We start from the raw sequence: 23,032 nt of genomic DNA, 5'->3' as shown, positions 1-23,032 counted from the left end.
CGCCACCTACTGGCTTGGATGTGTCATGAGAGGGATTATACGTTCATTTAATTTGAAGAGTATTTTTCTTCTCCAAATCAGGGTTTTAACTTTTAAAAAATGATCACACCGTATTTGATCAAATTTTCCTTTCTACGTTTCAGTTTATATTTTATAATTTGTATCCCAGTCTACCTCAGTACTATATGTTTACTTGCATTATTGTCCCGTGTATTACTATTATTATCTTGGAAGTTCATTCCGATCACGAAAGGAAAATAAAAATACTTTCTGTTGAAAATAGATATCTTGCACACATTTTATACTATGTTTTAAGGTATCACTTTTTATTTTTATTTCTATGCTTATTGTTGTCCAACAAGGCAAAGTCTTTTCAAGTCAATTTCGACCGGTTCCAAATTTATGACTTAGTATATTACAATTTGTATTTAGAAAGTGACTTTGACTCACTATCTCATATTTGTTTTGACACAAGAAGTCAAATATTTGACTTATTATCTCGAAATTTTATTAAATTGACATTAAGGATGTTTAAGGCAGCTGCTTGGTTTTACAACAGGCTATCAAATAGTCAGTATCAAGCTACACAGTGTTGATATTATTAATTTGGTTTGGTAACAGCGATCTGCTACGTTATCTTTACACACTGACTAAAGCACAACAAAACCTTCTACAAAACATTCACACTGCTCCCATAAAAACATACTCACGTTTTATGTCAAATAATTCTGCGTTAAGACATTCTCAGTTAGTTCGGAGACTTTATTTCAACGTGTGTGACCACAGAAATACACATTACAGTAACAGACATGTTATTAATGTTGTTATAGATCCTCTTTGAGGAAAACTGCATTTCTTTTCTGTCCCTCCGGGCACTAACAGCACAAAACATTTCAACTCTTTCTGAAAACGGGCTAAAGACCAAACAGACAACAAAGACGGTCGATGCGTCTGTTAAATCATAAGTGGTGAATATATTTTCCATATAAAAACAGAATCCTAAAGGCATTTGTTCTGTTTTTCCATAATATTTAATGTACACATCGTTATCTGCCCATTCCCTCCCATCTCAGTAAATAAAGCCAGAGGATAGTATCATGATTTAAGTAAAATAATTACAATCGAGAAAAAAAAATGAAGAGAAAAATTAAATGAAAAAGAAGTCAAATGTGGCATAGGAATAGAATCAGGGCTACCAGCAGAGAGACTGTGCTAGACACAGTGGCCATAGTGGTTACAAGTCACCCAGTAGCTTCCACCGTCCAAGGATAAGGATACAAGGAAAGGAGGCGAGACGTTTGATTTACATCGAAAAGTCAACGCAAAAAACGCTAAATTCCGTCATAAATATGTCTGTAAAATCTACATTTATAGACAGAAGATAAGTGACGACTTCCTTATTCTTATCCAAGGACAGAGAAAAGACACGTAGACTGTAAAAATAATACAAATATAAAACAAAGAGCTAATAGCTTTGTAGAGTTTTGCTCAAACATACTTTGGTGGGAAATACAGAAAGCATTATATACAGCAATAATTAACAATCTATCAGAGTGTGTGTGTGTGTGTGTGTGTGTGTGTTTGGTTTCCTGTTGCCATCTGAGTAAAGTTTGGTCACAAAATAAAGATGAAAGCCTGTGAAGATGGAGAGGAAATATGCCTCTTGATTTGGTTTTTTGTTCGAACGCATGTGAGTTCACATCAGTGCAATATATATATGTGTGTGTATAGTCACTCTTTACTGCGGCTAGCTGTTGCAGGGATTCAGTTTTAGCAATTTAGAGGAAAAGAGCTGGGGGGGGAGGGGTTCTCCTTTTAATCGCATGTTTAATATTTTAAAATATTGTCTTTCAAGTCAGTGAGGGTTGTTGTAGCACCAGAGGGTCTTATTGTGAAATGTACAGAGATCACCGCCGTATGAAACAAGGACTGCAAACCATTAAAATCAACTTGTGGAGAATTGCAACTTGCTTAAAAGAATAAAAAGAAAGACAGTGGACCTTAAATTGGCTTATTTTTTTTGATATTTCTCACCTGAAAATGTATTCATGTTGTTAGAAAGTCAAATCAAATGAGCAAAGATGGAAATCATGAAAAGGATCTTGGAAAAAGCTAGTTATTTTCTGCCCTAAAAGTTGCTGTTGGTCTGGTATCTGATTTAAAATGTTCAGTATTGACTGAACAAGTTGTGTTCCACCACTAATTTGCTTGTAAATTGATCAACTCTCTCTATTCTTTACAATTTCCTCTCGTGCGGCTGATGCTTTACATGGAAAACGAGGTAAATACTGTACATCAGCTTGGAAATAAGTTGCACGTAGCACACTGATAGCTCACTGAAATGCTTTTAAGCAGGTTATTTGATTTCCGTACCGTAATGAAATGATTCATTTCTGCAGCTTTTAACGTGACACAATCTGTGACATCACGGCAGTAAAAGTGGTCGTAGCCGGCAGTAAACGCAAAAAGAAGAAAAGCTTCATGGCGACCGCTACGCTGAAAAATCCGTGTTTTGAAGCCGAATCAGGTGATTCTGCTTCAGTTACATCAGCTCACAAAAGTTAAGACCTTTAGATTCAACCAACTCTCAAACACACCAAAGCTGGACTCAACCGTCTGAGCCGATCACCTGAAGCAGACGTCCGGCCCTGATGTGTAAGCGGTGCAGTGCGAAACCAGAAGGGGGCGCCACTCTCCGAGGTAGCCGAGAACGACTCTCGCCACAAACCGACACGAAATACAGAAGACGAGACACAAAATAAACACTTAAACAACAGCACCATTGTCAGTGACAACCTAGAGGAGAGCGATGGAGCTCTGCTCTTTCCATTTCCTCACTCAAACTCTCGTTTGTTTTTCTTTTTGTAACAAGCCATTCGTTCCTAAAGGGATCAAAATCTCTAAAAAACAGAGTCGATGTCGTTCGACTCGATTCTTGAGAGAAGCAGGAGCGGGGCTCGTTTTCAGTCAATGTTCTTTTTATACATTTCTTTATAAACCATCTCATCCTCCGTCATCAGCACCTTTTCCTTTGAGGTTTGTATGTCACCTCCACCCCTCCGCTCCTCCTCCTCCTCCTCCTACAAGATCTTGCTGCAGACTTGGCAGCGGCTGACTCTGGAGCGCTCCTGGCCTCCCTTCAGGGTCTCCTGCGCTGGCGAGTAGACGAACTCCTGGCTGGGCTCCACGGTGGTGAGCCAGAAGCTGTACTCGTTGGCGAAGAAGTGGCAGCTGCCCTTGGCGCCGTTGCACTCGATGAACGGCGTCGCGCGGAAATCCTCCAGGCAGGAGCCGGGAGACTGCAGGGACTGACCGCCGCCCTCAGAGCCGGCTGCCGTGTGCTGCACAGGAGAGGAGGAAGGTTACTTCTTTATTTGTTCCACACCGACTGCTGCTGCAGGACAGCTACATGCATCACGTCCTGTTTGCTGAGAGCAAAGGCTCTCATGGTGCGGTTGACGTTCATCTTTTAAACTTTGTTGAACAGAGGGTATTTTATTTTGAAGGGACAGTTCTCTTAAACCGTCACTGCAGGTCGAAGGCTGCAGCGAAGCCGTGTCCGGGTCTCTCTAGACCAGAGGCCCCGCTGGAGTCTGAGCTGAAGGACTTTGCGGTGAACCTGCTTGATTTCATCCGACTTTGCGCAGAACCCTACATTTGGAGGCCGTAAAACGAGAAAGTGGTCTGTTAGTCTTGAGTTTACCATGAGGAAGGAGTATCCTATCCAGAGACTCCTCCAGCCGCGAGGACAGGTGGGGATGGCCATGTCCTGACTGTGGACAGCCACAGGTTGAGACGGAGCCTCACACACAGAACACCTGGATTGTTCATCGCAAGAGGAGAGAGAGATTCATGTAATATACACACAGGTGTGCTACATTTACTTGTGACGCGAGCGGTCCGGGTGCCAGTACCTGCTGATGTAAGGTTGTATCTGCAGCTCGGCCACGGGCATCATGGGTATGGGTGCGGTTGTGGAGAGCCAGTAGGATTTGTCGTTGCGGCTGGCGTAGTAGCAGACCTCGTTGGGGGAGCAGTAGAGGAAGGGGATGGTGCTGAACCTGGGGAGGCAGGACCCTGGCTGACCTGGAGACACAAAGAGAGAGGCGGGGACTCTAATATTCAGCTGTCGGGTAGAAGTATGGGCAGCGGATTTGATCTGATACAACATGCTATCTTTAAAACGTCTTACTCTTGAGCTGAGCTCTGCCAGAGTTTTGTATCTTTGTCTCAGCAGGTCATGAATTAAGACAGATGAAGACTGAAGAAACAGTGTTTTTCCGTACCGAGGTCCTGGTTGTGTGCCTTCTCCTGTCCCTCCACGAACAGCAGGCTGTATCCGTCCCACAGCGTGGCCATGCCCTGAGGACACATGGGGACCTGGGCGTTCTGGCTGTGCTTCACCAGAGTGTAGCCGATGCTGGAACTGCGGCCGACGCCGCCGGGAGCGCCGGGACGACCGACTGCACCGGTGGGACCTGAAGGAGAGGAAACAAGGAGAAAGTACACCCAATATGTTTTATTTATGTTTTTTAACTGTGTTTCTCATTATTAAATTGATTTCTGAAATAATGTAAATGTTAAACAATAACAAAATCAGTGTCTATTCGTCACTATCATCATTACTAGGATACAATAATAGAGGGTACAATATAAAACAGATGCTGTTATGTTTTCTACCAACTTTAAAAGAAAAAGTTGCCACATTTGTCATTTTCTGCTTGAGCATCTGAGACAAAACAGTTAGAAATAAGCTTCATCTCCGGCAGACTGCTGACCTTGTTCTCCAGTGGATCCGGGGAAACCGGGGGGTCCGGCGTCGCCGATAGGTCCGGGAAAACCAGGAGATCCGGTCCTGCCAAGTTTACCCACAGGACCGAGACGACCTTTAGAACCTGCAGCAGGAGAGTCCGGACAGCCATTTAGTTTCATGCCGATTCTCATATTTGTTCATTTTCTGTCTCTCTGTGCTGTAAAACACATTAACCGTCCTTTACTCAATCACAACCTTTACATACATATTATATATATATATGTGTACATATATATATATATATACACATATATATATATGTATATATATATATGAAATGAGAAGATCGATACAACTCTCATGTATGTCTCAAAGATGAAGCTAGAGCCACCAACTGGTTAGCTTAGTTTAGCATAAACACTGGAAACAGAGCTAGGCTAATCTATTATGCCTGTTTTTAGCCCTTATGCTAAGCTAAGCTAACAGTCCTCTTATCTAACGCTCGGATATGAGAGTAGAACTTTTCGCGTATTTCACACAATACCCCACCATTCCTTCAAAATACCACCAGAACATTTGTCTCCTTGAAGCAAAGGTAGCGTGATTCAGACAGAAGCAGATATTGGCATGAATGACAAAGAGCTATCACAGTAACCGTGTCTTCAACATGGCAGAGATCATTTGAAATGTCACCGCTCACCTGGACGTCCAGGCATTGCAGGCGGACCAGGTTCTCCGGGGCCACCGGAGCCGCCGGCTGCACCGGGGAACCCCACCTCTCCGTAGATTCTCGAGGGCGGGAGTGCCGGGGTCCGCGCGACTCCTGGGATACCCTGACGACCGTGACGGCCTGGAGAGCAAGGCACGGAGAGAGACAAGGAGGGAGGACGGGGGAAAGGTGGAGGGAGAACACAGGATGAATGTGAGGGAATAAAGGGCACCGGCACCATCTACTGCTACCTGTGGAATGACCAAAGTCCTCCTACCTCGTATTCCCTTAGGTCCTTTGTTACCATAATAACCAGGGTCACCGGGGAAGCCGGTGAGACCAGGACCTCCGCTGTAGCCGGTCTCACCTCGTCCTCCTGAAAAGCAAAGACACAACGTTTTACTTTATTTCTTAACACAAAGAAATACAACGTTTTCTTGATTTCACACTGTCATAACTTCAGTTTAAAGGCGGTTTGGGTCCCCACTTCACCTTTGAAGTTGGAGCCTCCGGGGAGTCCGGGGCCTCCGGGGATGCCTGGGTCTCCTTTCCTGCCGGGGGAGCCGGGGAAGCCCGGGAGCCCAGAGTCTCCTCTGTCTCCCTGGGCTGTGCCTGGGCCGGGCGGGCCGGGGGGACCTGAAGGACCATGGGGACCTGGAGGAGAGAGGAGGGGAGAGGTTAGGAGAGGTAATAAGGAAAGGTAAGGAAACAGGAGAGGAAATTGTGTTAAGAGAAAGAAAGGAAATGACAGGATAGGAAACGAAAAGGGAAGGAAAGGAAATGAGGTTGAGAAAAAGGGAAAGGAACAGTAAGGAAAGGACATTGGACTGAGGAAATGTATTTACCATACTCTCCGTCCAGTCCAGGGAGACCGGGGTCTCCAGAAGGTCCGGGAACATTTGACCCCACAGTGGGACCAGGAGGTCCAGGCAGACCAGGGAACCCTACTCGTCCAGGACCACCTGACACAAAAACAAACCCGCAGTCCTTACTTAGATATCGTGTCATTAAATATATACTCAGTGAGCATGTTCAAGCGTCCTTCCTCTCACCTGCATCTCCTCTCTCTCCCTTCTGCCCGGAGTAGCCTGGACCTCCTGGATAGGACACGCCTCTCTCCCCCTTAAAACCTGGAGCACCGGGGGAACCTGGGCGACCTCCCCCACTCCCACCTGGATCCACAGACAACAAAACCTTCAACGGCTGCTCATCTTCAACATCGCGGATGGTTCAATTGTGAATGTGTAATCTTGAAATTAGAGTTTCCCAAACTTCTCAGACCAAGTATCCCGACACCAAACCAAACCCTCCACTGCAGAGCCACTTGGTCTCTAAACAGCTTTGTGTTTTTGTGACTTTGACTTTGTCTCAAGCTTCTCGAGGTCATGTTGTTTTAAAGACACTGTGGTCAGATAGGCTTGAGCAAGTGCATGTTCTACATCCTTCTGACTCTGTCAATGTTCCACATAAACTGCCCCGGACCACTAGAAGTATGACTCAAGTCCTTGCCTGGGGTTCCAGGGAGGCCTTTAGGTCCACCAAGGCCATTAAGTCCGTCCAAACCAGAGGATCCGGGCAAACCTGTCGAAACACACCAGAGCGTTTGTCTACAGAACCTGCTCGCATTCTTCCTTTGTCGTGTTAACTCGTCTCACGTGGAGACAAAAAGTTCATATTTCTCACCTTTGGCTCCAGGACCTCCAGAACCTGCAGGCAGACCAGGAGTCCCGTCTTCTCCTCTTCTTCCCGGGTAGCCGGGCTGGCCCTTGGGCCCGGGGAAACCATGGGAGCCTGCAGTGGAGACGGGGGGGAATGTGTTACTATCTGAGTCCGGCTCTCTCTGTCTGCTGTCTTGAAGGAGGTGAAGCGGCCTCTCTCACCCATTATTCCAGGCCGCCCTCCTTCACCAGGACCTCCCTTCGCTCCGGGGAAACCTGGACCTCCCGGAAAGCCGTTGTCACCGGGGGCGCCGTCGATGGAGCGGCCACCTGACGAGAGATCAGATGATGGACATCAGATGTTTTTAAAGTGGTGGGAAAAACATCTGGTAGAACAGGGCATGAATAACACCAGACGCCAACACACAAGCGTGAACCAGTTTAAAATAACAAACAGAAACGGACATTTTTCTGTTTTATAATTTATAATGTAAAAGTGAAGAGCACTGTGAAGGAGCGACTGTTGGACGGTGCGGTGCGGTGGTGGTGAGTCTTACCTGGGAAACCTGACTCTCCTGGCTGGCCTTTAGCTCCCGGACCTCCAGGATAACCATAACTTTCTCCGGGTGCACCTGAACATGTGAGTCAAACGACGGCTCTATGAATCCATAAACAGATGTGATAGATCTTTCTTTGGGGGGGTTCGCGTGATATTTACACTCACCTTTTCCACCGGAACGACCAAACTCTCCGGGGTTGCCAGGGAAACCAGGTCCACCGTCATCGCCCTGAAAGAAGGCGTCACAACTTGAGTCTCGCTGGTTGAACTTGTTGCACGTTCACGTTTTGTGCGTGTGCTCTTTGTTGTGTTTTGTTACCTGTGGTCCTGACGTGCCGGGGAATCCCATGATTCCACCTTCTCCCTTGGGCCCGGGGTAGCCTGGACTTCCCGGCTGCCCGTGGAACCCGGGCTGTCCCGGCTGTCCTTTACTCTGCTCAGCGTAACCGGGAAGTCCAGGCAGACCCTGACGACCAGGCTGACCTGGCAGACCCTGGTCACCTGAAGATTTGATCAGATGCGCATTGTTGGTTTCATTGATACCGTCTGCGTCTCAGTTGTGAATACAGCAAACAGGAAGTAGCGTTACCTCTGCGTCCGGGGAAGCCAGGAAGGCCGCTGCCTCCAGGTGTTCCTGATTCACCTCTTTCCACAAACTCTGATCGATGAGGGGGAGCGGGCAAACCGGGGAGACCGGTGTATCCTCTCTCACCTACAGAAGTAAAAACACATTGATGTTAGCGTCATGGAAAACAAAGCTTATATTGCGATATTTCATCAAAATCACTTCATGTCTCATTTAAAGTTTCGCCGCTCTGCATTCTCTGCTTCCAGCCATGATGGTGCTGCTTTCACAGCAGCGAAGGATATTCATATTCTGCAGAGGAGATCGACGCCCCAGTGAGTACCATGTGAGCATAAACCGCTGTGAAACGTGGGGTGCAGAGGGTTCATGGGTCGGTGCCGGCTCGTCATCGCCTCGTCTTAGTGGCGGAAGAAAAGGTTGCCTAATTGCTGAGAGTTCTGCTGAAGGAACACTGGTTGTGACTCTGCCCAGATCTCATCGTCCTGTTTCCTGTTCTGGACACTCTACCTTTCGCTCCGGGGAATCCGGGACCGCCGGGGAGTCCGTCTCTTCCGGGGCCTGCAGCCCCTCCTTTCGCTCCGGGAAACCCTGGGCTTCCTGGTCGACCTGGTAGTCCGGGGAAACCCATCAGTCCTAGGAACCCTGGCTCGCCTGTGGAAAGAGCCGCAGAATCAAAATGTTGCTGTGACAGCGAGGAGACGTTAGAACATTAACTGTGGTGATAAACAGCAGCTCCGGCTCACCCTTCCTCCCTGGGATTCCTGGGATTCCGTCTCTAGTTCCTGGTCCTGGAGGTCCGGGGGGTCCCCTAGGCCCTGATGATCCAGGGGTGCCGGGCTGTCCTGGGGTTCCCTTCATTCCTGCCGGCCCCGGGAAACCTGGGTCTCCTCTTAACCCCTTCCGACCGGGGAAACCTGGCGGAGGACGGATGATGACGGGACACGAGACGGACAAAAGAAAGACGGAGAACTTTAGTGAGACACGGGTCATGATCTACATTATAAATGGACACATCTATGTGAAAAAAACTGGATCAATAACATAATCAAATGAAAAAATAAACATTAATTCACTTATTCAGACACAAAACTCACTAAAAGCCAACAAATATAAACTTACCTTTTTAAAAAAAATAATAAATGAACTTACCGTCAACACAATTGTTACATTTATTAATAAATATAGCAATTAATAACTTATTTGTATTCTTAACACGCACATGTTCCTCTGCATTGTTTCATTGCTTTGGTTGGGCTGCAATTGCACTTGAACAGATACGAGCCGTGGCTACTTGCACAACATGCAGTGATTTCAATGTTTAAACGTGTGCCAGATCATATCTTTAACATACTGAAATATTACATCGGACATATCTTCAAACTCAAGTGCAATTCCAGACTGAATCAGCGACGTTCAACCGCCTAAAAGTTTGTTTGTCCGACAGCATAGCGCACTACTGCCACGACTGTCTGCGTTCTTAAAAAGAGAACTCATTTTCATCACATCCATGCAGCGACATTAAACTGTCATGACGTGTCTGGGACAATGCAGAGATGAGTTGAAAATGAAAAGTCCTTTTTTTAAGGGTTGAAGAAAAAAATGCCTCTAATATTGTTAGATAGCACTTTAGCCCAAATCTTTAGTAGCCACACGAGCCTATTGAAGCGGTGAACACAATCAGACCACACTTCAAGGTGTACTTGAACTACGAGCGTTAGTGTTAGCTGCGAAAATAAAAAACATCGACTGTCACATTTCTTGAGATCTTTCTGTTTCTGAATCTCTCACAGCTAAAATGTCCATCTGAAGCCATTTTTTCTGACCATTAATCAAGCAGAAAAATTGCATTTTTTGTCGAATCAGCTGTCCTTCAGTCGGGTGTGATACATTCATCTCAATGCAACGACAGCTAAAAAATAAAATAAAAGAATGAAGTTCATTTTTGAAGAAAACGTGGGAAAAAACAAGAGAAAAAGAATAAAAATGTCGGTGATTATATAAAGAAAAAACAAATCGTTTCTTCCCTCTCCCTCCGCAAAAAGACACGTTGCATCGTGGATTGAGACGGAGTGAGCAGCTGGTCACACCCCACTGACGCCAACATGACTCGATGGAGATGGACATTTTTTTGCTGCACAGGTGAGAAATGGAGAGCGAGCAGACACTGTGAGGAGCATTGCAGTCAAAGCGTTTGTCTAGTGCACGAACAGCAGGAGGAGGACGGAGGGATGGAGAGCACAGTGTGGACGGGGGAGTGGTGGAGAGAGAGTGTCTCACCTTGGCAGCCTATAACCGAGTGACCCAACACCAAGAAAAGGATGGAGGGATGATGAGAGGATGGATGGAGATAATGGTGGCGGTGTGAAGAAAAGGAGGGAGGAAATGAGGAGGAAACAAAGAGAAATACAAAACAGGAAGAGAGGACATTCTTTTGATGCAGAGTTTAAATCAACAACAGGAACAAAACAGGCAACTGTGGTGTCTGCTTGGTAAACGGAGGATTGTGAAAGAAATACAGTGAAAAAGGGTAAAAGTGAAAAGAACGAGGAGTGAGAGACAACAGCCAAGATCTAAACGAAATATACGTTTTCTTCTATAAATCATGCTAGAAATGACTGTATTGAGACAGACACGAATCAAACGTCCTGCGACGTTAAACAGAAGTCTGGTGAAACATGGACAGAGTTACTGGACCTTTCTCCCCTCACCCGGTGATCCGCTCAGTCCGCTGCCGCCAGGCGCTCCGGGCCGACCGGGGATGCCGAAAGTCGGCTCACCCGAAGGGCCGGGAAGGCCGGGGATACCGGGAAAGCCGTCGACGCCGCGCTCCCCCTTCAGCCCGGGAACACCGAAGCGTGCGTCACCACCTGACGGAGGAAGAGAGACAATTACAGCTGCTGCTGTTTCTTCTTGTCCTACTTCTGCCTCCAGTACAACTACTAGTACTACTCCTAATACAGCTACAGCCTGTTAGCTACTGCTAGCTGTTACAAATACAACAGTCCTGCAATAAATCCTCCCTTTATGGAGATTATGATCTTCACTTGTAGCTGTTTTAAACGGGTGCTGATCAACTGTAACTGTACTTTTGGAGGATGTAGTTTCTGCTTTGAATTAGCCTGCCCTCACTGGTATGAATGGATAGAAACGCCTGATTTAACACTTGTGGATCCCTCTAATTTGAACCCTTTAAATGCAAGATTGTCTCTGTCTGAGACCCACCAGGTGATCCAGGTCCTCCCGGTGTCCCGGGCTGGCCCTTGTCTCCGGGGGTTCCCGGTAAACCGTTCTGTCCGGGGCCACCGGGTGTGGCTCCCAGTACCTCTCCGGGCTGACCTTTGGCTCCAGGACGCCCTGGAACGCCATCCTTCGCCCTGCCTCCGTCAAAACTCTGTCCTGGAGAACCTGGAAGTCCAGGATCCCCTCTGGGTCCGGGGAAACCTGCACGGAGGAGAGGGTGGAGGACACGTTAGAGGTGATGGATTGAAGGCAGAATCCCTTTCATTCGACCGGGATGACAAATAGTACAGAGACCACCACGCTGGTTCACCTTGTGGTCCAGGTCGACCTCCGTGTCCCGGGTCTCCACTCTCTCCTTTGCCACCGTCAAACCCGGGACTTCCCGTGTTTCCTGAGAAACCTGGCTCACCTTTAAGACCTGACGGGCGCAAACGGGTACGACGGGTACGACATTAATCTTTTCTTAAGAACATAAAACATGAAATAAAAAAACTTGGAGAGCTCGTATTTTGACAAAAGGCTAATAAATCTTATTTTAAGAGAATGACAGTCCTTCTTAACATGAGACGTACAAAGACAGAAGCACTTTGTTGATCAGTACCTGGTCGTCCAGGTCCACCGGGGTAACCGGGGTCTCCACCCTCGCCGGGTATGGAGCAAGGTAACACTGTGCCTGGTAGCATCACACGCAGGTTAGCAATCACACTTTAAACACTCTGACAGACTCGTACAGTGACTACAAAGGGCGAACTCGACGTGCTCCATGATGCTAAGCTACAGCGGCAGAACAACACTCAATGTAATACATGCTGAGGAACAACGAGAGCGCTTCACACAATAGTTCTCCAACATCATTTGTTAAACAGTAAATTCTTGTGAATATCTTGATTGCCTGTCGCCTCCATTCACCCCAAATGTTCATTCAGGTTCATCCGAGTTGAATCATGGGTATTAATGTTGTTGTTGTTATGTGTGTTGTATTTTGAATGCAGTTAGTAGTAAAATTCATCACAATTAAAAAAATAAATGAGAGTATGATGGATAAACAATTAAGAGTTCAAAGCCATGATTTAAATTTGGTGTCGTGGAATCAGTTCTATTTCCATATATTCCCCCCAAACAGCACGTAGCAGAGGCGGGGCTTGAAGACATGCGGCAGGTTTCAGCAGCTTTGATCGGAGGAAGAGGAGAGTAACTGTCGCGTGTCTGCGAATATTCGGGTAAAAGCTGAAACGTGACCGTCAACCGCCGGCTGACTCGGCCCTGACTGGAGTCCCTGAGGTTGCAAAGGACTACATTTCCCACAGTGGTCAGCTGAGCCTGAGTCAGTTGAACTATTGGCCATCATCAGAGACTTCTCTATGAGTGACGAGGCATCATCTAATGGTGAATTTAGGAGAAATCTACTAATTCTAATCAACAAAGCAGTAAAATAAACACCTACATGTGGATCTGGGGGATGTTTTCTTTCCACTAGTCTGAAAGAAGACACGCTATGGACGCAAACGTCTCTCAGTGCTTTGATTTAACGTTGTCAAAAGCAACATCTGCAGAGCAAAGGAGAGCTTGTTTGCACATCTGCACGTCTACCAAACAGCTGTAAACTCTGTTCCCCGGACTCGTTACTCTGGCTGGTGGATGAAAAAGTTAGTTACCCACCCGTTCCCTCTCCGGCGTCATTAACCCCTGCACAGCTGTTTTCACCTGCACAGATACACATGCACAAGGAAGAGAGAGGGAGAGAGAGAGAGGGAGGGAGAGAAGAGAGAAGAGAGAGAGAGAGAGAGAGAGGGAGAGAGAGGGAGAGAGAGAGAGAGAGGGAGAGAGAGAGAAGAGAGAGAGACAGAGAGAGAGAGAGAGGGAGAGAGGGAGAGGGAGAGAGAGGGAGAGAGAGAGGGAGACAGAGAGAGAGCGAGAGGGAGGGAGAGAAGAGAGAGAGAGAGAGAGAGAGAGAGGGAGAGAGGGAGAGGGAGAGAGAGGGAGAGAGAGAGGGAGACAGAGAGAGAGCGAGAGGGAGGGAGAGAAGAGAGAGAGAGAGAGAGAGAGAGAGAGAGGGAGAGAGGGAGAGGAAGAGAGAGGGAGAGAGAGAGAGGGAGGGAGAGAAGAGAGAGAGAGAGAGAGAGAGAGAGGGAGAGAGGGAGAGGGAGAGAGAGGGAGAGAGAGAGGGAGACAGAGAGAGAGCGAGAGGGAGGGAGAGAAGAGAGAGAGAGAGAGAGAGAGAGAGAGAGAGAGAGAGGGAGAGAGGGAGAGGGAGAGAGAGGGAGAGAGAGGGAGAGAGAGAGAGAGAGGGAGACAGAGAGAGAGAGAGAGGGAGGGAGAGAAGAGAGAGAGAGAGAGAGGGAGAGAGGGAGAGAGGGAGAGACAGAGAGAAGAGCGAGAGAGCGAGAGAGACAGAGAGAGCGAGAGAGACAGAGACAGAGAGAGAGCGAGAGAGAGACAGAGACAGAGAGAGAGAGAGAGAGCGAGAGAGACAGAGAGACAGAGAGCGAGAGAGACAGAGAGAGAGCGAGAGAGAGGAGATGGCAGCATACAAAGCCAGTCAGGGTCATTTGCATGCGCCAATAAAGCAATTAAATCTTCTTTTTTTCATCAAACAGATATCAGCAAATCAGCAATTAATTCCATTCAATTAATTCAAGGCTCATTCAGTTGAGGCAAAAAGCATATTGCTTAAGAACAGGTTATTCCACTCAATGAGAAGAGAGAGAGAGAGAGAGACTTTTTTCTGCTCATGTGAGTGACAATAACCTTCATATTAAGAGCAAAATGAATGAGTTGCTGAGCATCAGCGTCACGGTATGAGAGCACCATGAGCTCAGCTGCTGCTGAGGACTTTGTGTCGTTTGGTCTCAGAGGAGAAGAAGAAGAAGCGGATCAAAGGAGGTCTAACGGAGGCTGCTGGTGTCACTCAGCGTTAGCAGTGGCGGCTGGTCAACAGAGGGCATGGCCCCACCATGAGCCACACAAAAAATTAAAAAAATGAATTATAATAATCATAAATTATACAAATTGTCAATATTTGTGTTTTTGAACTATGCAATGTACCCAGTAATGTGTGTAAAATATGATATCTGCGCAAAATATATGCTTTTCCTGCTCTTCCTCTCCGCCTGTGTGACATATTGGGTCTTGTAATGACACCAGCGTCATCCTTTCAAAGAGCAACCAAATCAAAGTTATTTGAATTATTACCTGATTTCTGTATCACATTTTGACCGAGCGAATCAAATCCTCTGAGACTAAAGAAGCACAGGAGCTGTCACGCAATCAGCAAATAAAAATCTCACTGAGTCAACAAAGGAAGCAGGTCATGGATTTGAGATTATTGGCTGCAGAAGAAGTGTACAAGCACGTTAATGGAGACCCATTAATCGGGTAGTTAACTGCAGCAGCGAGGCATGAAGGTGCGGGAGAGAAAGTCGAACATGTCGTCCCTTCAGGTCCGTGTGGCTGCTTCAGCCGCTTGTCCCCGAGAAAAACCTCCCCTACTGGTTTCGGGTGTTAGGATGAGGATGCTATGGTAACACTGATTGGATGGGACGGATGCATGGTCGGGGGTTTTCACCCTGTGGGGAGGATAAGTCATTGCATCCGCACACACACACACTCGCTCCTCCTCGCCATCACTTACCTTTCGGTCCGGGTAAACCCGGTTGCCCCGGCAGCCCATAAATACCGGGGTCTCCAGGCTCTCCGCGAAAGCCGGGCGTGCCGGCGTAGCCGTTACCGGGCTCGCCGGGGCCCCCGGGACGACCCGTCGTCCCATGGAACCCTGGGAAACCTTTCTCTCCAAGTGTGCCGTAGCCACCGTCACCCTGCGGAGGAAAAGCAAAGAAGAAGGTTGTTTTAAAATCTTTATTTGTTTACCTTCTTTTAAGAACTTGCTCAAACCTTAGATTGACGTGAATACTGTGTGTCGAAGCACTCACTGGGGGTCCGGGGGATCCGGGGAAGCCAGGCACTCCCTCTCTGCCGGGTGTTCCAGTTTCACCATTAGGTCCTCTGGGTCCAGTGCCGCCGAGCTCTCCTTTCACCCCGAAACCCTGGTTGGGGTAGTAAGACGTCCCCTTCTCTCCCTTACGGCCAAAGTAGCCGCTGTCACCAGAACGACCCTGCAGGAGGACGGAAGTGATGGACGCTCGTGGGACTTGGCTTTACAACAAATAATGTGTGGCTGCAAAGTGGGACGGAAGCTGTCAACAGAAGAAAAATACTAAAAATCCAAACGTACAGAAGGTCCCTGGACGCCGTTGAAGCCAGGTGAGCCGCCGTCACCAAGCTCCCCCTTTCGTCCAGCGAAGCCGGGGTTCCCGTTGACTCCCGGGGCTCCAGCTAACCCGGGATACCCCGAGGTGCCTCCTCCGAGGCAGTGACAGGGACCGGGATCACCTGGAGGACGAGGGAAACGGGACAACCGGGTTTTGAAGAAGTGGCTTCATTCACACTGGCAGGAAATGTCCCCGAACATTCCGGGGATGGACTGTGAAAGGGACTTAAATGCAAGACGCGTTTCTTCAGCGATGCGTACCTCTGTAGCCATCCTGTCCTCTTACACCCGGCTCTCCTCTGGAGCCAGGAGCTCCGGGCTCTCCAGGGAGAGTATTGGGGAGACCACCGGGACCACCTGCAAGAACACACACACACATAAAGTTGGATCAATCGGAGGTTAAAATGGTAAATAAGCCACAAAGTATCGTCACAAACAAACAGACACATGAGATTGTTTTTAGATTTCACACAGTTTGAACTTGAGCTGAACTGCACTGACTGATATAAGATGTGGAAATAATGATGTCTTATCATCACTGACTTATCTTCATAAGCACTTAAACATTGAATGTGTTCAAACGGAGTGCGAGTGCAGCTCGGTGTCACGGTGTGGAATCAGGATTCGTCTCTTTGGTCAGCGAGTAAAATGAAAGAGTTCAGCAGCTGCTGCAAGACGACAGATGCTTACGTAAAAAAACAAGATAATAATAAAAAGCATTAACTTGTTTATATAAAATATAAAACAGCGTTGTACTTCAACATATTCAGTGATTTCACATCGACTGTAATGGCCGCGAAGAGCTACTTGCCACAAGCAGCATGCACAGTGCGTTGCAGTTCAGCACCGACACAAACAAAGGAGACAAACTTCCAACAAATACACATTTGTGATATGATCTGAGAATGGAAGTGCACTCTGGAGTTTTGTGGTGAAGAGGACCTGAGGTCGAGGACGGAGGGAATAACCCTGTCTAGGTTCAAGGATGACGAATCATTGGTACGTAAACCTTTGAGCTGAGACTCTCTGACCACCACATACATGTAGTTATAGTTGATCAAGAGGAGTCTGTATGAGCAACTGATCCATGTTCAGTGTTCTAACTACAGCAGACAGGAGTACCAGCACGGGAGCAAAGCTACGACCTGCTGTGGACGTATTGTGGACACCTACAACCATCACTGTCAGTCTAACTGTACGCTGTATTTAGAACATGCTCAAGGCTTTGTCGAAGCCGTTATCTACGCTCTGTTCAAAGCCACCAGACTCCACTGACAAAAGCCTCGCAGAACGACGGGGTCGCAGGTCTACCGCCGCCTCCATCGGTCAGGTTGCTTGTGATGTTCAGTGACTTTTGTGAATCTACACTTACCATTTCAAACACAAAAAGCCAAACAACGACACGAACAAACTAAGCGGTCGAGACAGCGGCGGTCCCGTAACCTCCGTGTTCTGCGAGGTGTTGTCAGTGGAGTCCTGTGGCTTTGACGAGAGCGTAGCTGAATATAACAGCGTCACTTCCGAGCGGTGAGAACACTATAAATGTAGCGTACACTGAAACCAATATGGATTTTCTTTTGGTGTCTTTTTGTTTCTCCAAACTCCATCGACTGTAGGATGCACTGACTTCAAAACACCCACACTGTCCCTTTAATTAAACTATGTCCTAGAGATGAAACGTTCCCAACAAACAGCTCATCATTCTTATCGCTCATCATTTCCTGTCCGTTTGTGTCCCTCCTCTTTTTTTTTGTCTTCCTTCGTTTGACCCGTTTGTGCCGGTAAAATAAAATCCCTGTTTGCAAACAACGCTGCCGCCATGCATCGACGTCCATGTAAAATCAGTGAATTGCGCGGCAGCAGGGCGACAGCTTGTGGCCAAAGAGGAGAAAAGCAGCTTTGAGTAGAGAGGCCCTCCCATCCAAGTCTGAAGAATGGCCTTCACTCTACTCCACTACACTTACCACCGCACCCTCCACAGAGTATAGCGCTAAATCAAAAAAGCTTGTTGGCAGTTAGATACTGCCGGCTGCCAGTTGTGTTTTGTTTGTTTTGACTTTTCCCTTTGGCGGGCTGAATATTGCCATGGTGGTGATGGCAATATGGCTGCGTTTAGGATACCTGCCTTTGGGCCCGGACCACTCAGGATAGATGACGCAGGGTTGAACGGAAAAGCCTTGGAGGACAGTTAAATCAGTCAGCCATGATGCTTTAAAGTCTCTTTCTATCTTGTCTTGTACTTTAAGAGGTAAACTGGCTTTTATGGCTGGTAAAAAAACAAATTGAATTATTTTAGCTCCTTTCATGCGAGGAATCCACCTCAAAGTGCTTCGTCACAGTCAAATAAACAGCAGGCAACATAAACAGGATGTAAAATAAAAAAAGGGAAGTTTAAAACAGTTGATTTCATTGCGATTGGGAGTCTCCTCATCTCTCAAACAAGCCAATCCTCATCACGACCCCCTGTGGAGGGAGAGCTTCTGTTAGTCGTTTGTGAACGTACTTGTAGGGCCCTGAGGTCCGGTCGTGCCGGGGGGTCCGGGTTGTCCAGGGTTGCCGGCTCTTCCTTCTGAGCCGTAGTGCGGTATGCCTGGGTTACCTTTCTCTCCCTTTGGGCCGGCGGTCCCGGGAAAACCTGGGGATCTGGAAGCACCTGCACGTGAGGACAGATTTGGGTTAATTGAAGCTATATTTTATAAAACATAAACCCAGTGCATCGCTGCGTAGAAGAGCCTACCTGTGCCATAACCACCAACTCCTGGTTGGCCTGGTGGTCCTGGGTATCCTGGGAATCCCTGGTCACCGGGGGCTCCGGGCACGCCATTGAAACCCGGGTCACCTGTTAGTCCTACAGCCAATCAGAGAAGAGACGCTCAACACGGGGCACTTGCACATATTAAACAACGACTCACAGTGAACCTTAGTTAGTTTAGGTTTGTGTGTTACCTTGAACAGCAGTGCCCTCACCACTAACGTAAGCAGGAGGTCCTGGTGCTCCGGGGTCGCCCTGGTCTCCCTGTTAGAGACAAGTTCAGGACAACATAGCACATGAGCAGGATACAAAAATATTGTGAGATAATAAGTCATTGTTTTGAAATCATAATATGTCTATTCAGCACAAAGCTAAGTTTGTTTTCTTCTCCTGACTGCTTCCCCAACTTAAAGTAGCCGAGGCAAAAATGAATTTAAGAAACGCTGGCGCCATCTGCTGGTGAGAAAGAGGTGTCGCAACGCTGTTGTCCCAAATCCATCAAACAAACAGTGTTCATTCTGAGCAGGTGTTCCGTAAGAAGCACACTCGTGTTACCTTTGCTCCTGTGTATCCTGAGGGCCCCGAGTAACCTGGAGTACCTCTGAATCCCTGTCAGGACAAAGAGCAAGAGGTGCAGTTCCATCGTTTTACTCTCCTTGTTTATTTGATTTTAAGTTTGAGTTGTTGTCTTGTTGATTTGTTGACTTTGTACTGTTATTCGTCATTTAATGGCAGTGTGTGTGTGTGTATAAAAATATAAAATAATCAGAGACTTTATGCTTCTACTTGTCTCTAGTGAGTAACCCAGAAATACACGAGCTTCCTCTGTGATGTATCTGGTCCTAATCTGTATCTGGCCAATCAGAGATGAGTATTTTCTGTGTCCAAGGTAAAAGTACAACGGCTCATAATGTTGACGTCTCAGCGTTTGAATATTTCAAGGGATGAGTTTACAGAAGCCCACCTGTTGTCCTGGAGGTCCGGGAGGCCCGTTAAAACCAGGAGGACCCTGTTTGGTGGAATCAAAGATGACATCCACCACAGAAGAAGAGGGAAAGGAAAGGTGCATATTTGACAACAGACGCGAGAAGAAGTAAGGAATCTCAACAAAATACAACAAAATGCACACAATTCTACGTCTAATGTGGTGTCACGCAGTCAGCTGTCAGCTCTTACTCTGGCACCGGGGTATCCGGGAATGCCCTGCTCTCCAAGTTCACCACGGTAGCCGAAAGGTCCCTGGAGTTCAGTAAGAAGAATATGATACACAACATATTATAGGGGGAATATAGTGATCTCTCAGCTGGTTCAACAACCTCTCTGATTCTTTGCTGCATTAATTGTACAGAAATAGCATTAAAAATGGATGTTTCTGGGAGAAAAAACAAACACTTACAGGTCTGCCAGGAGTGCCGGGGAACCCTCTGAACCCCTTTGGGCCAGTCGCACCCTGAGAGACAGACGGAGGGAGAACAAAGGTCAACATGAGCAGAGCGTCACTGACATGAACTCTTAAAACATTCTTTGGATTTAAACTCACCTTGTACGTCCGTGCAAACTGTAAAAGCCTCACTCAAAAGACAACAGACGACAACCCGGCGAACACCAGCGTCAACGCTTGATGGGAACATATTGTGGATCATGTGGAATGTCTGAGCTGTCCGGCGCTCTCAAGCCCCAGAGAGGGAGCTCTGTGTTGGGCTTGGAACGCAGCGGGACCGAGGGAACACGACTCAGAGTCTTTTTGTCTCGAGGGTTTTGCAACAAAAGGGATTTCTAATGTTCCCAGTAGTGACCTCCGTAACCTCTCAATCTTTCCAACATCAAACAGCCTGCTGCCTGTTTTGTTGTTGACCGTCTTGCTCACACTATTTTGGTGAAAGCCCACCACATCTGTGTGTGTGTGTGTGTGTGTGTGTGTGTCCTCTGCTCCTAGCCTTCCCTTGCTGTGTTACCTTATCTCCTTTGTAGATGGTGAGAGTTTGTTCGCTTCTCAGCGACCCGTCGCCGGGAAGTACCACTGGGTCCGGGGAGACCCACTTCGCCTGGAGTCCGAAACACACACAAACACCCGTAGCCAATCAGGATATTATAGGAGAGGGAGGTGGAGGAGAAACAGGAAGAGGAAGGAGGACATGATGGGAGGTGAGAGGAGAATAAATAGATGAGAGGAGAGGAAAAGAGCAGCAAAATATGAACAAAAACAACAGAGGAGAGGGAAAAAAAGAGCAGATAGAAAGAGAGAAATATACTACATGGACAGAAGTATGTGACGGCCGAATATTCCAAAACTAAAGCGGACTGTGACGCTGTGTGAAGTCTGATAAACGTCTGTAAACGCTTGAGAAGGAAAATACGCCCAAAACGTGATTAAAAAAGGGGGGAGGGGAAATAAAGTGCAACATGGGAAGTAGGAGCAAGTGATTCCAGCTCCAGTCCCACAGATCATCCTCAGAGTGACAGCTCAGACACTTCTGTGTTGAACGTTATTGTTGTATATTGAAGGCTTTGACTGAAGTAGAATTGTTTATATTAAATGCCAAAAAATGCAAGATTATTTAAAAATCTTTTTTTTATTCAATTTGGGAGAAAAACCTCATCATGTAGAAATCTCTGAACTGTCACACAGCAGTGAGGGAAACACGTGTGTAATGCCGCCGGTCAAGTCACAAACCATATTTGAATTTGATTTTTTATTTTCTCGGGGGTTGAGATTTGATTATGACGCTGATTCCAGATCTTATTTAAATTTCTACAGTTTGCGACTTGTCCTCAGCGGCAGCGCGGATCATTTGAAGAACAAACCAGACAGAATGGAGTGGGTTCATGTGATCTTTTTATCATACAGGAGACGGAGTGCAACAAACAGTTGTAGTCAGTCTGGGGATGGAGGGGAAGAGGAGGAGGAGGAGGAGGAAGAGGAGGAGGGAGGGATGCAGGGATGGGTGGGGTTAAAGGAGGGCAGGATAGATGGAGGGTGAATTAATGTGTTGGACGGAAGAAGAGCAGGTTGTCAAGCCACATAAATGCACACTCACACACACACACACACACACACACACACACACACACACACACACACACACACACACACACACACACAGGACCGAGCCAGAGCACTCTAAGCCTGCTGTTTCGCTGACGTTTACAGGGATTAAAGTGTGTGTGTGAGTGTGTGTGTGTGTGTGTGTGTGTGCGTGTGGTGTGATTAAATCTCACGTCTTCAGTTAATAAAGCGTACCTTGTCTCCTTTCTCTCCTTCAAATCCATCACTACGGCTCCCCTAAAAAACAAGAGGGTTCACAAAACACACTTCGAGCAACAATCTCTAAATGATAGAAGCTTATAGAACATAATAGAACACAATAGAACACAATAGAATAAATCAAAGTGCTCTGTTATTTTACTTACCATTAGCCCTGGAGGACCGGGAGGACCAGGCGGGCCCTGGAGACGACGACAAACTAAAGTCAGCGACCAAAATCAGAAATAATATTACATGGATAGAAATATGAGTGTCGACAAAGATTTAATGGTGGTTAGAATAAGATTAATCACACAAAAAACATAAAAAAATCTGGAAACTTTAACTTTGAAATATGTTTGACTGACAATGTAATAATAGTATTACCTGATGATTTAATAGACATTCATTTATTTATTACTGTTTCTGAGGTAAGATGAAAGCTAGACTCCTCAATCAGTCTGATGAATTCGTTTACATACGGTGAATCCTTCAGGGCCCCTGGAGCCAGGAAACCCAGGTTGACCATCAGGACCTCTGATACCCTGCAGAGAAACAGCACCACCGGGTCAGAACTCTGCATCTAGAGGACTCAACATGTGTGGATTATCTGTTGTTGCGTGGTGAGCAGAACAAGAATGAATCTTACAGATGGACCGTTCTCTTCCTCGCAAACCCGGTAAACTCTTAAAAAAAAGACAAAAAATAAAAACACATCAGCATCCTCTTAATTGATTTGAATAATAAAAGACAATTTGACATTATGCCGTCTGGTTAATGGAGAATAAACCCGGTTTAGGATATTAGGGTTATTACCATCAGTGTTACTGTAGCACCACCTGGTGGCCACACACAGCATTGCAGGCTGGCTCAGCGCTGATATATGCATGTAACCATAACCATACCATGCAACTGCAACCAAACAGTCTTTAAATCTTTCAATGGCAGACCAAAGACAAGTCACCACAAAACTTTACATGTCTGACAAATACATACATCTCTCAGATAACTTCAACAACAGTACACTTTTTCCAAAGTCAACAGAAAGAATATTTTCTCATTTTTTTAAACATCAGAAGTTCCCACATTGAAAAGTCAAGAAAAGACTAAAGATCAAAGCCACACTTTGCTCATGAAGTCAGTAAAAAAAAAAAAAAAAATAAGGACAAAAGTAAGAAAGCAGTGCGGCGGGAAGACAAGCTCAAACTACTCTAACTCTAAATATGAAACATTGAACAACACCAGCAGGGATGTGAACGGTAGC

At 46.7% G+C, this 23,032-nt stretch overlaps 1 protein-coding gene across 2 annotated transcripts; it reads right to left on the bottom strand.

The window, feature by feature from the left end:
* Positions 1–747: 747 nt before the first annotated feature.
* col4a6 (collagen, type IV, alpha 6) lies at positions 748–22,313 on the bottom strand. 2 transcript variants are annotated; one of them, XM_079295503.1, is made up of 39 exons: positions 22,251–22,313; positions 21,936–21,971; positions 21,766–21,807; positions 20,480–20,570; positions 19,921–19,974; positions 19,701–19,763; positions 19,489–19,533; positions 19,080–19,133; positions 18,719–18,788; positions 18,510–18,620; positions 18,276–18,425; positions 17,898–17,948; positions 16,034–16,129; positions 15,737–15,894; positions 15,435–15,617; positions 15,137–15,320; positions 12,107–12,178; positions 11,816–11,923; positions 11,488–11,706; positions 10,974–11,132; positions 9,009–9,179; positions 8,773–8,916; positions 8,269–8,391; positions 7,999–8,180; positions 7,845–7,908; positions 7,678–7,752; positions 7,343–7,450; positions 7,146–7,253; positions 6,972–7,043; positions 6,515–6,634; positions 6,308–6,424; positions 5,955–6,116; positions 5,740–5,838; positions 5,454–5,603; positions 4,779–4,895; positions 4,287–4,478; positions 3,915–4,086; positions 3,704–3,818; positions 748–3,341 (listed from the first exon to the last, which is right to left on the bottom strand). In XM_079295503.1, exons 3-39 carry the CDS (start codon positions 21,792–21,794, stop codon positions 3,081–3,083), a joined length of 4,449 nt encoding a protein of 1,482 aa, XP_079151629.1. In that variant the 5' UTR covers positions 21,795–21,807; positions 21,936–21,971; positions 22,251–22,313; the 3' UTR covers positions 748–3,080. The 2 variants fall into 2 exon arrangements, with proteins under 2 accessions (XP_079151629.1, XP_079151630.1); XM_079295504.1 differs by lacking the exon at positions 17,898–17,948.
* Between the last annotated feature and the right edge of the window lie 719 nt (positions 22,314–23,032).

Source organism: Melanostigma gelatinosum, assembly GCF_949748355.1.
Source record: "Melanostigma gelatinosum genome assembly, chromosome: 23".
Taxonomy (NCBI): domain Eukaryota; kingdom Metazoa; phylum Chordata; class Actinopteri; order Perciformes; family Zoarcidae; genus Melanostigma; species Melanostigma gelatinosum.
This window is presented reverse-complemented; position numbering and strand designations above follow the sequence as displayed.

Excerpts from the sequence above, each read along its gene's own strand:
- col4a6 (XM_079295503.1), bottom strand. The coding sequence starts at position 21,794 with ATGGATTTGAAGGAGAGAAAGGAGACAAG. Across the intron at positions 15,618-15,736 it reads ACGGCGTCCAGGGACCTTCT|GGTCGTTCTGGTGACAGCGG; the intron begins GTACGTTTGGAT and ends GTCCTCCTGCAG. Across the intron at positions 4,087-4,286 it reads GGCACACAACCAGGACCTCG|GTCAGCCAGGGTCCTGCCTC; the intron begins GTACGGAAAAAC and ends TTGTGTCTCCAG.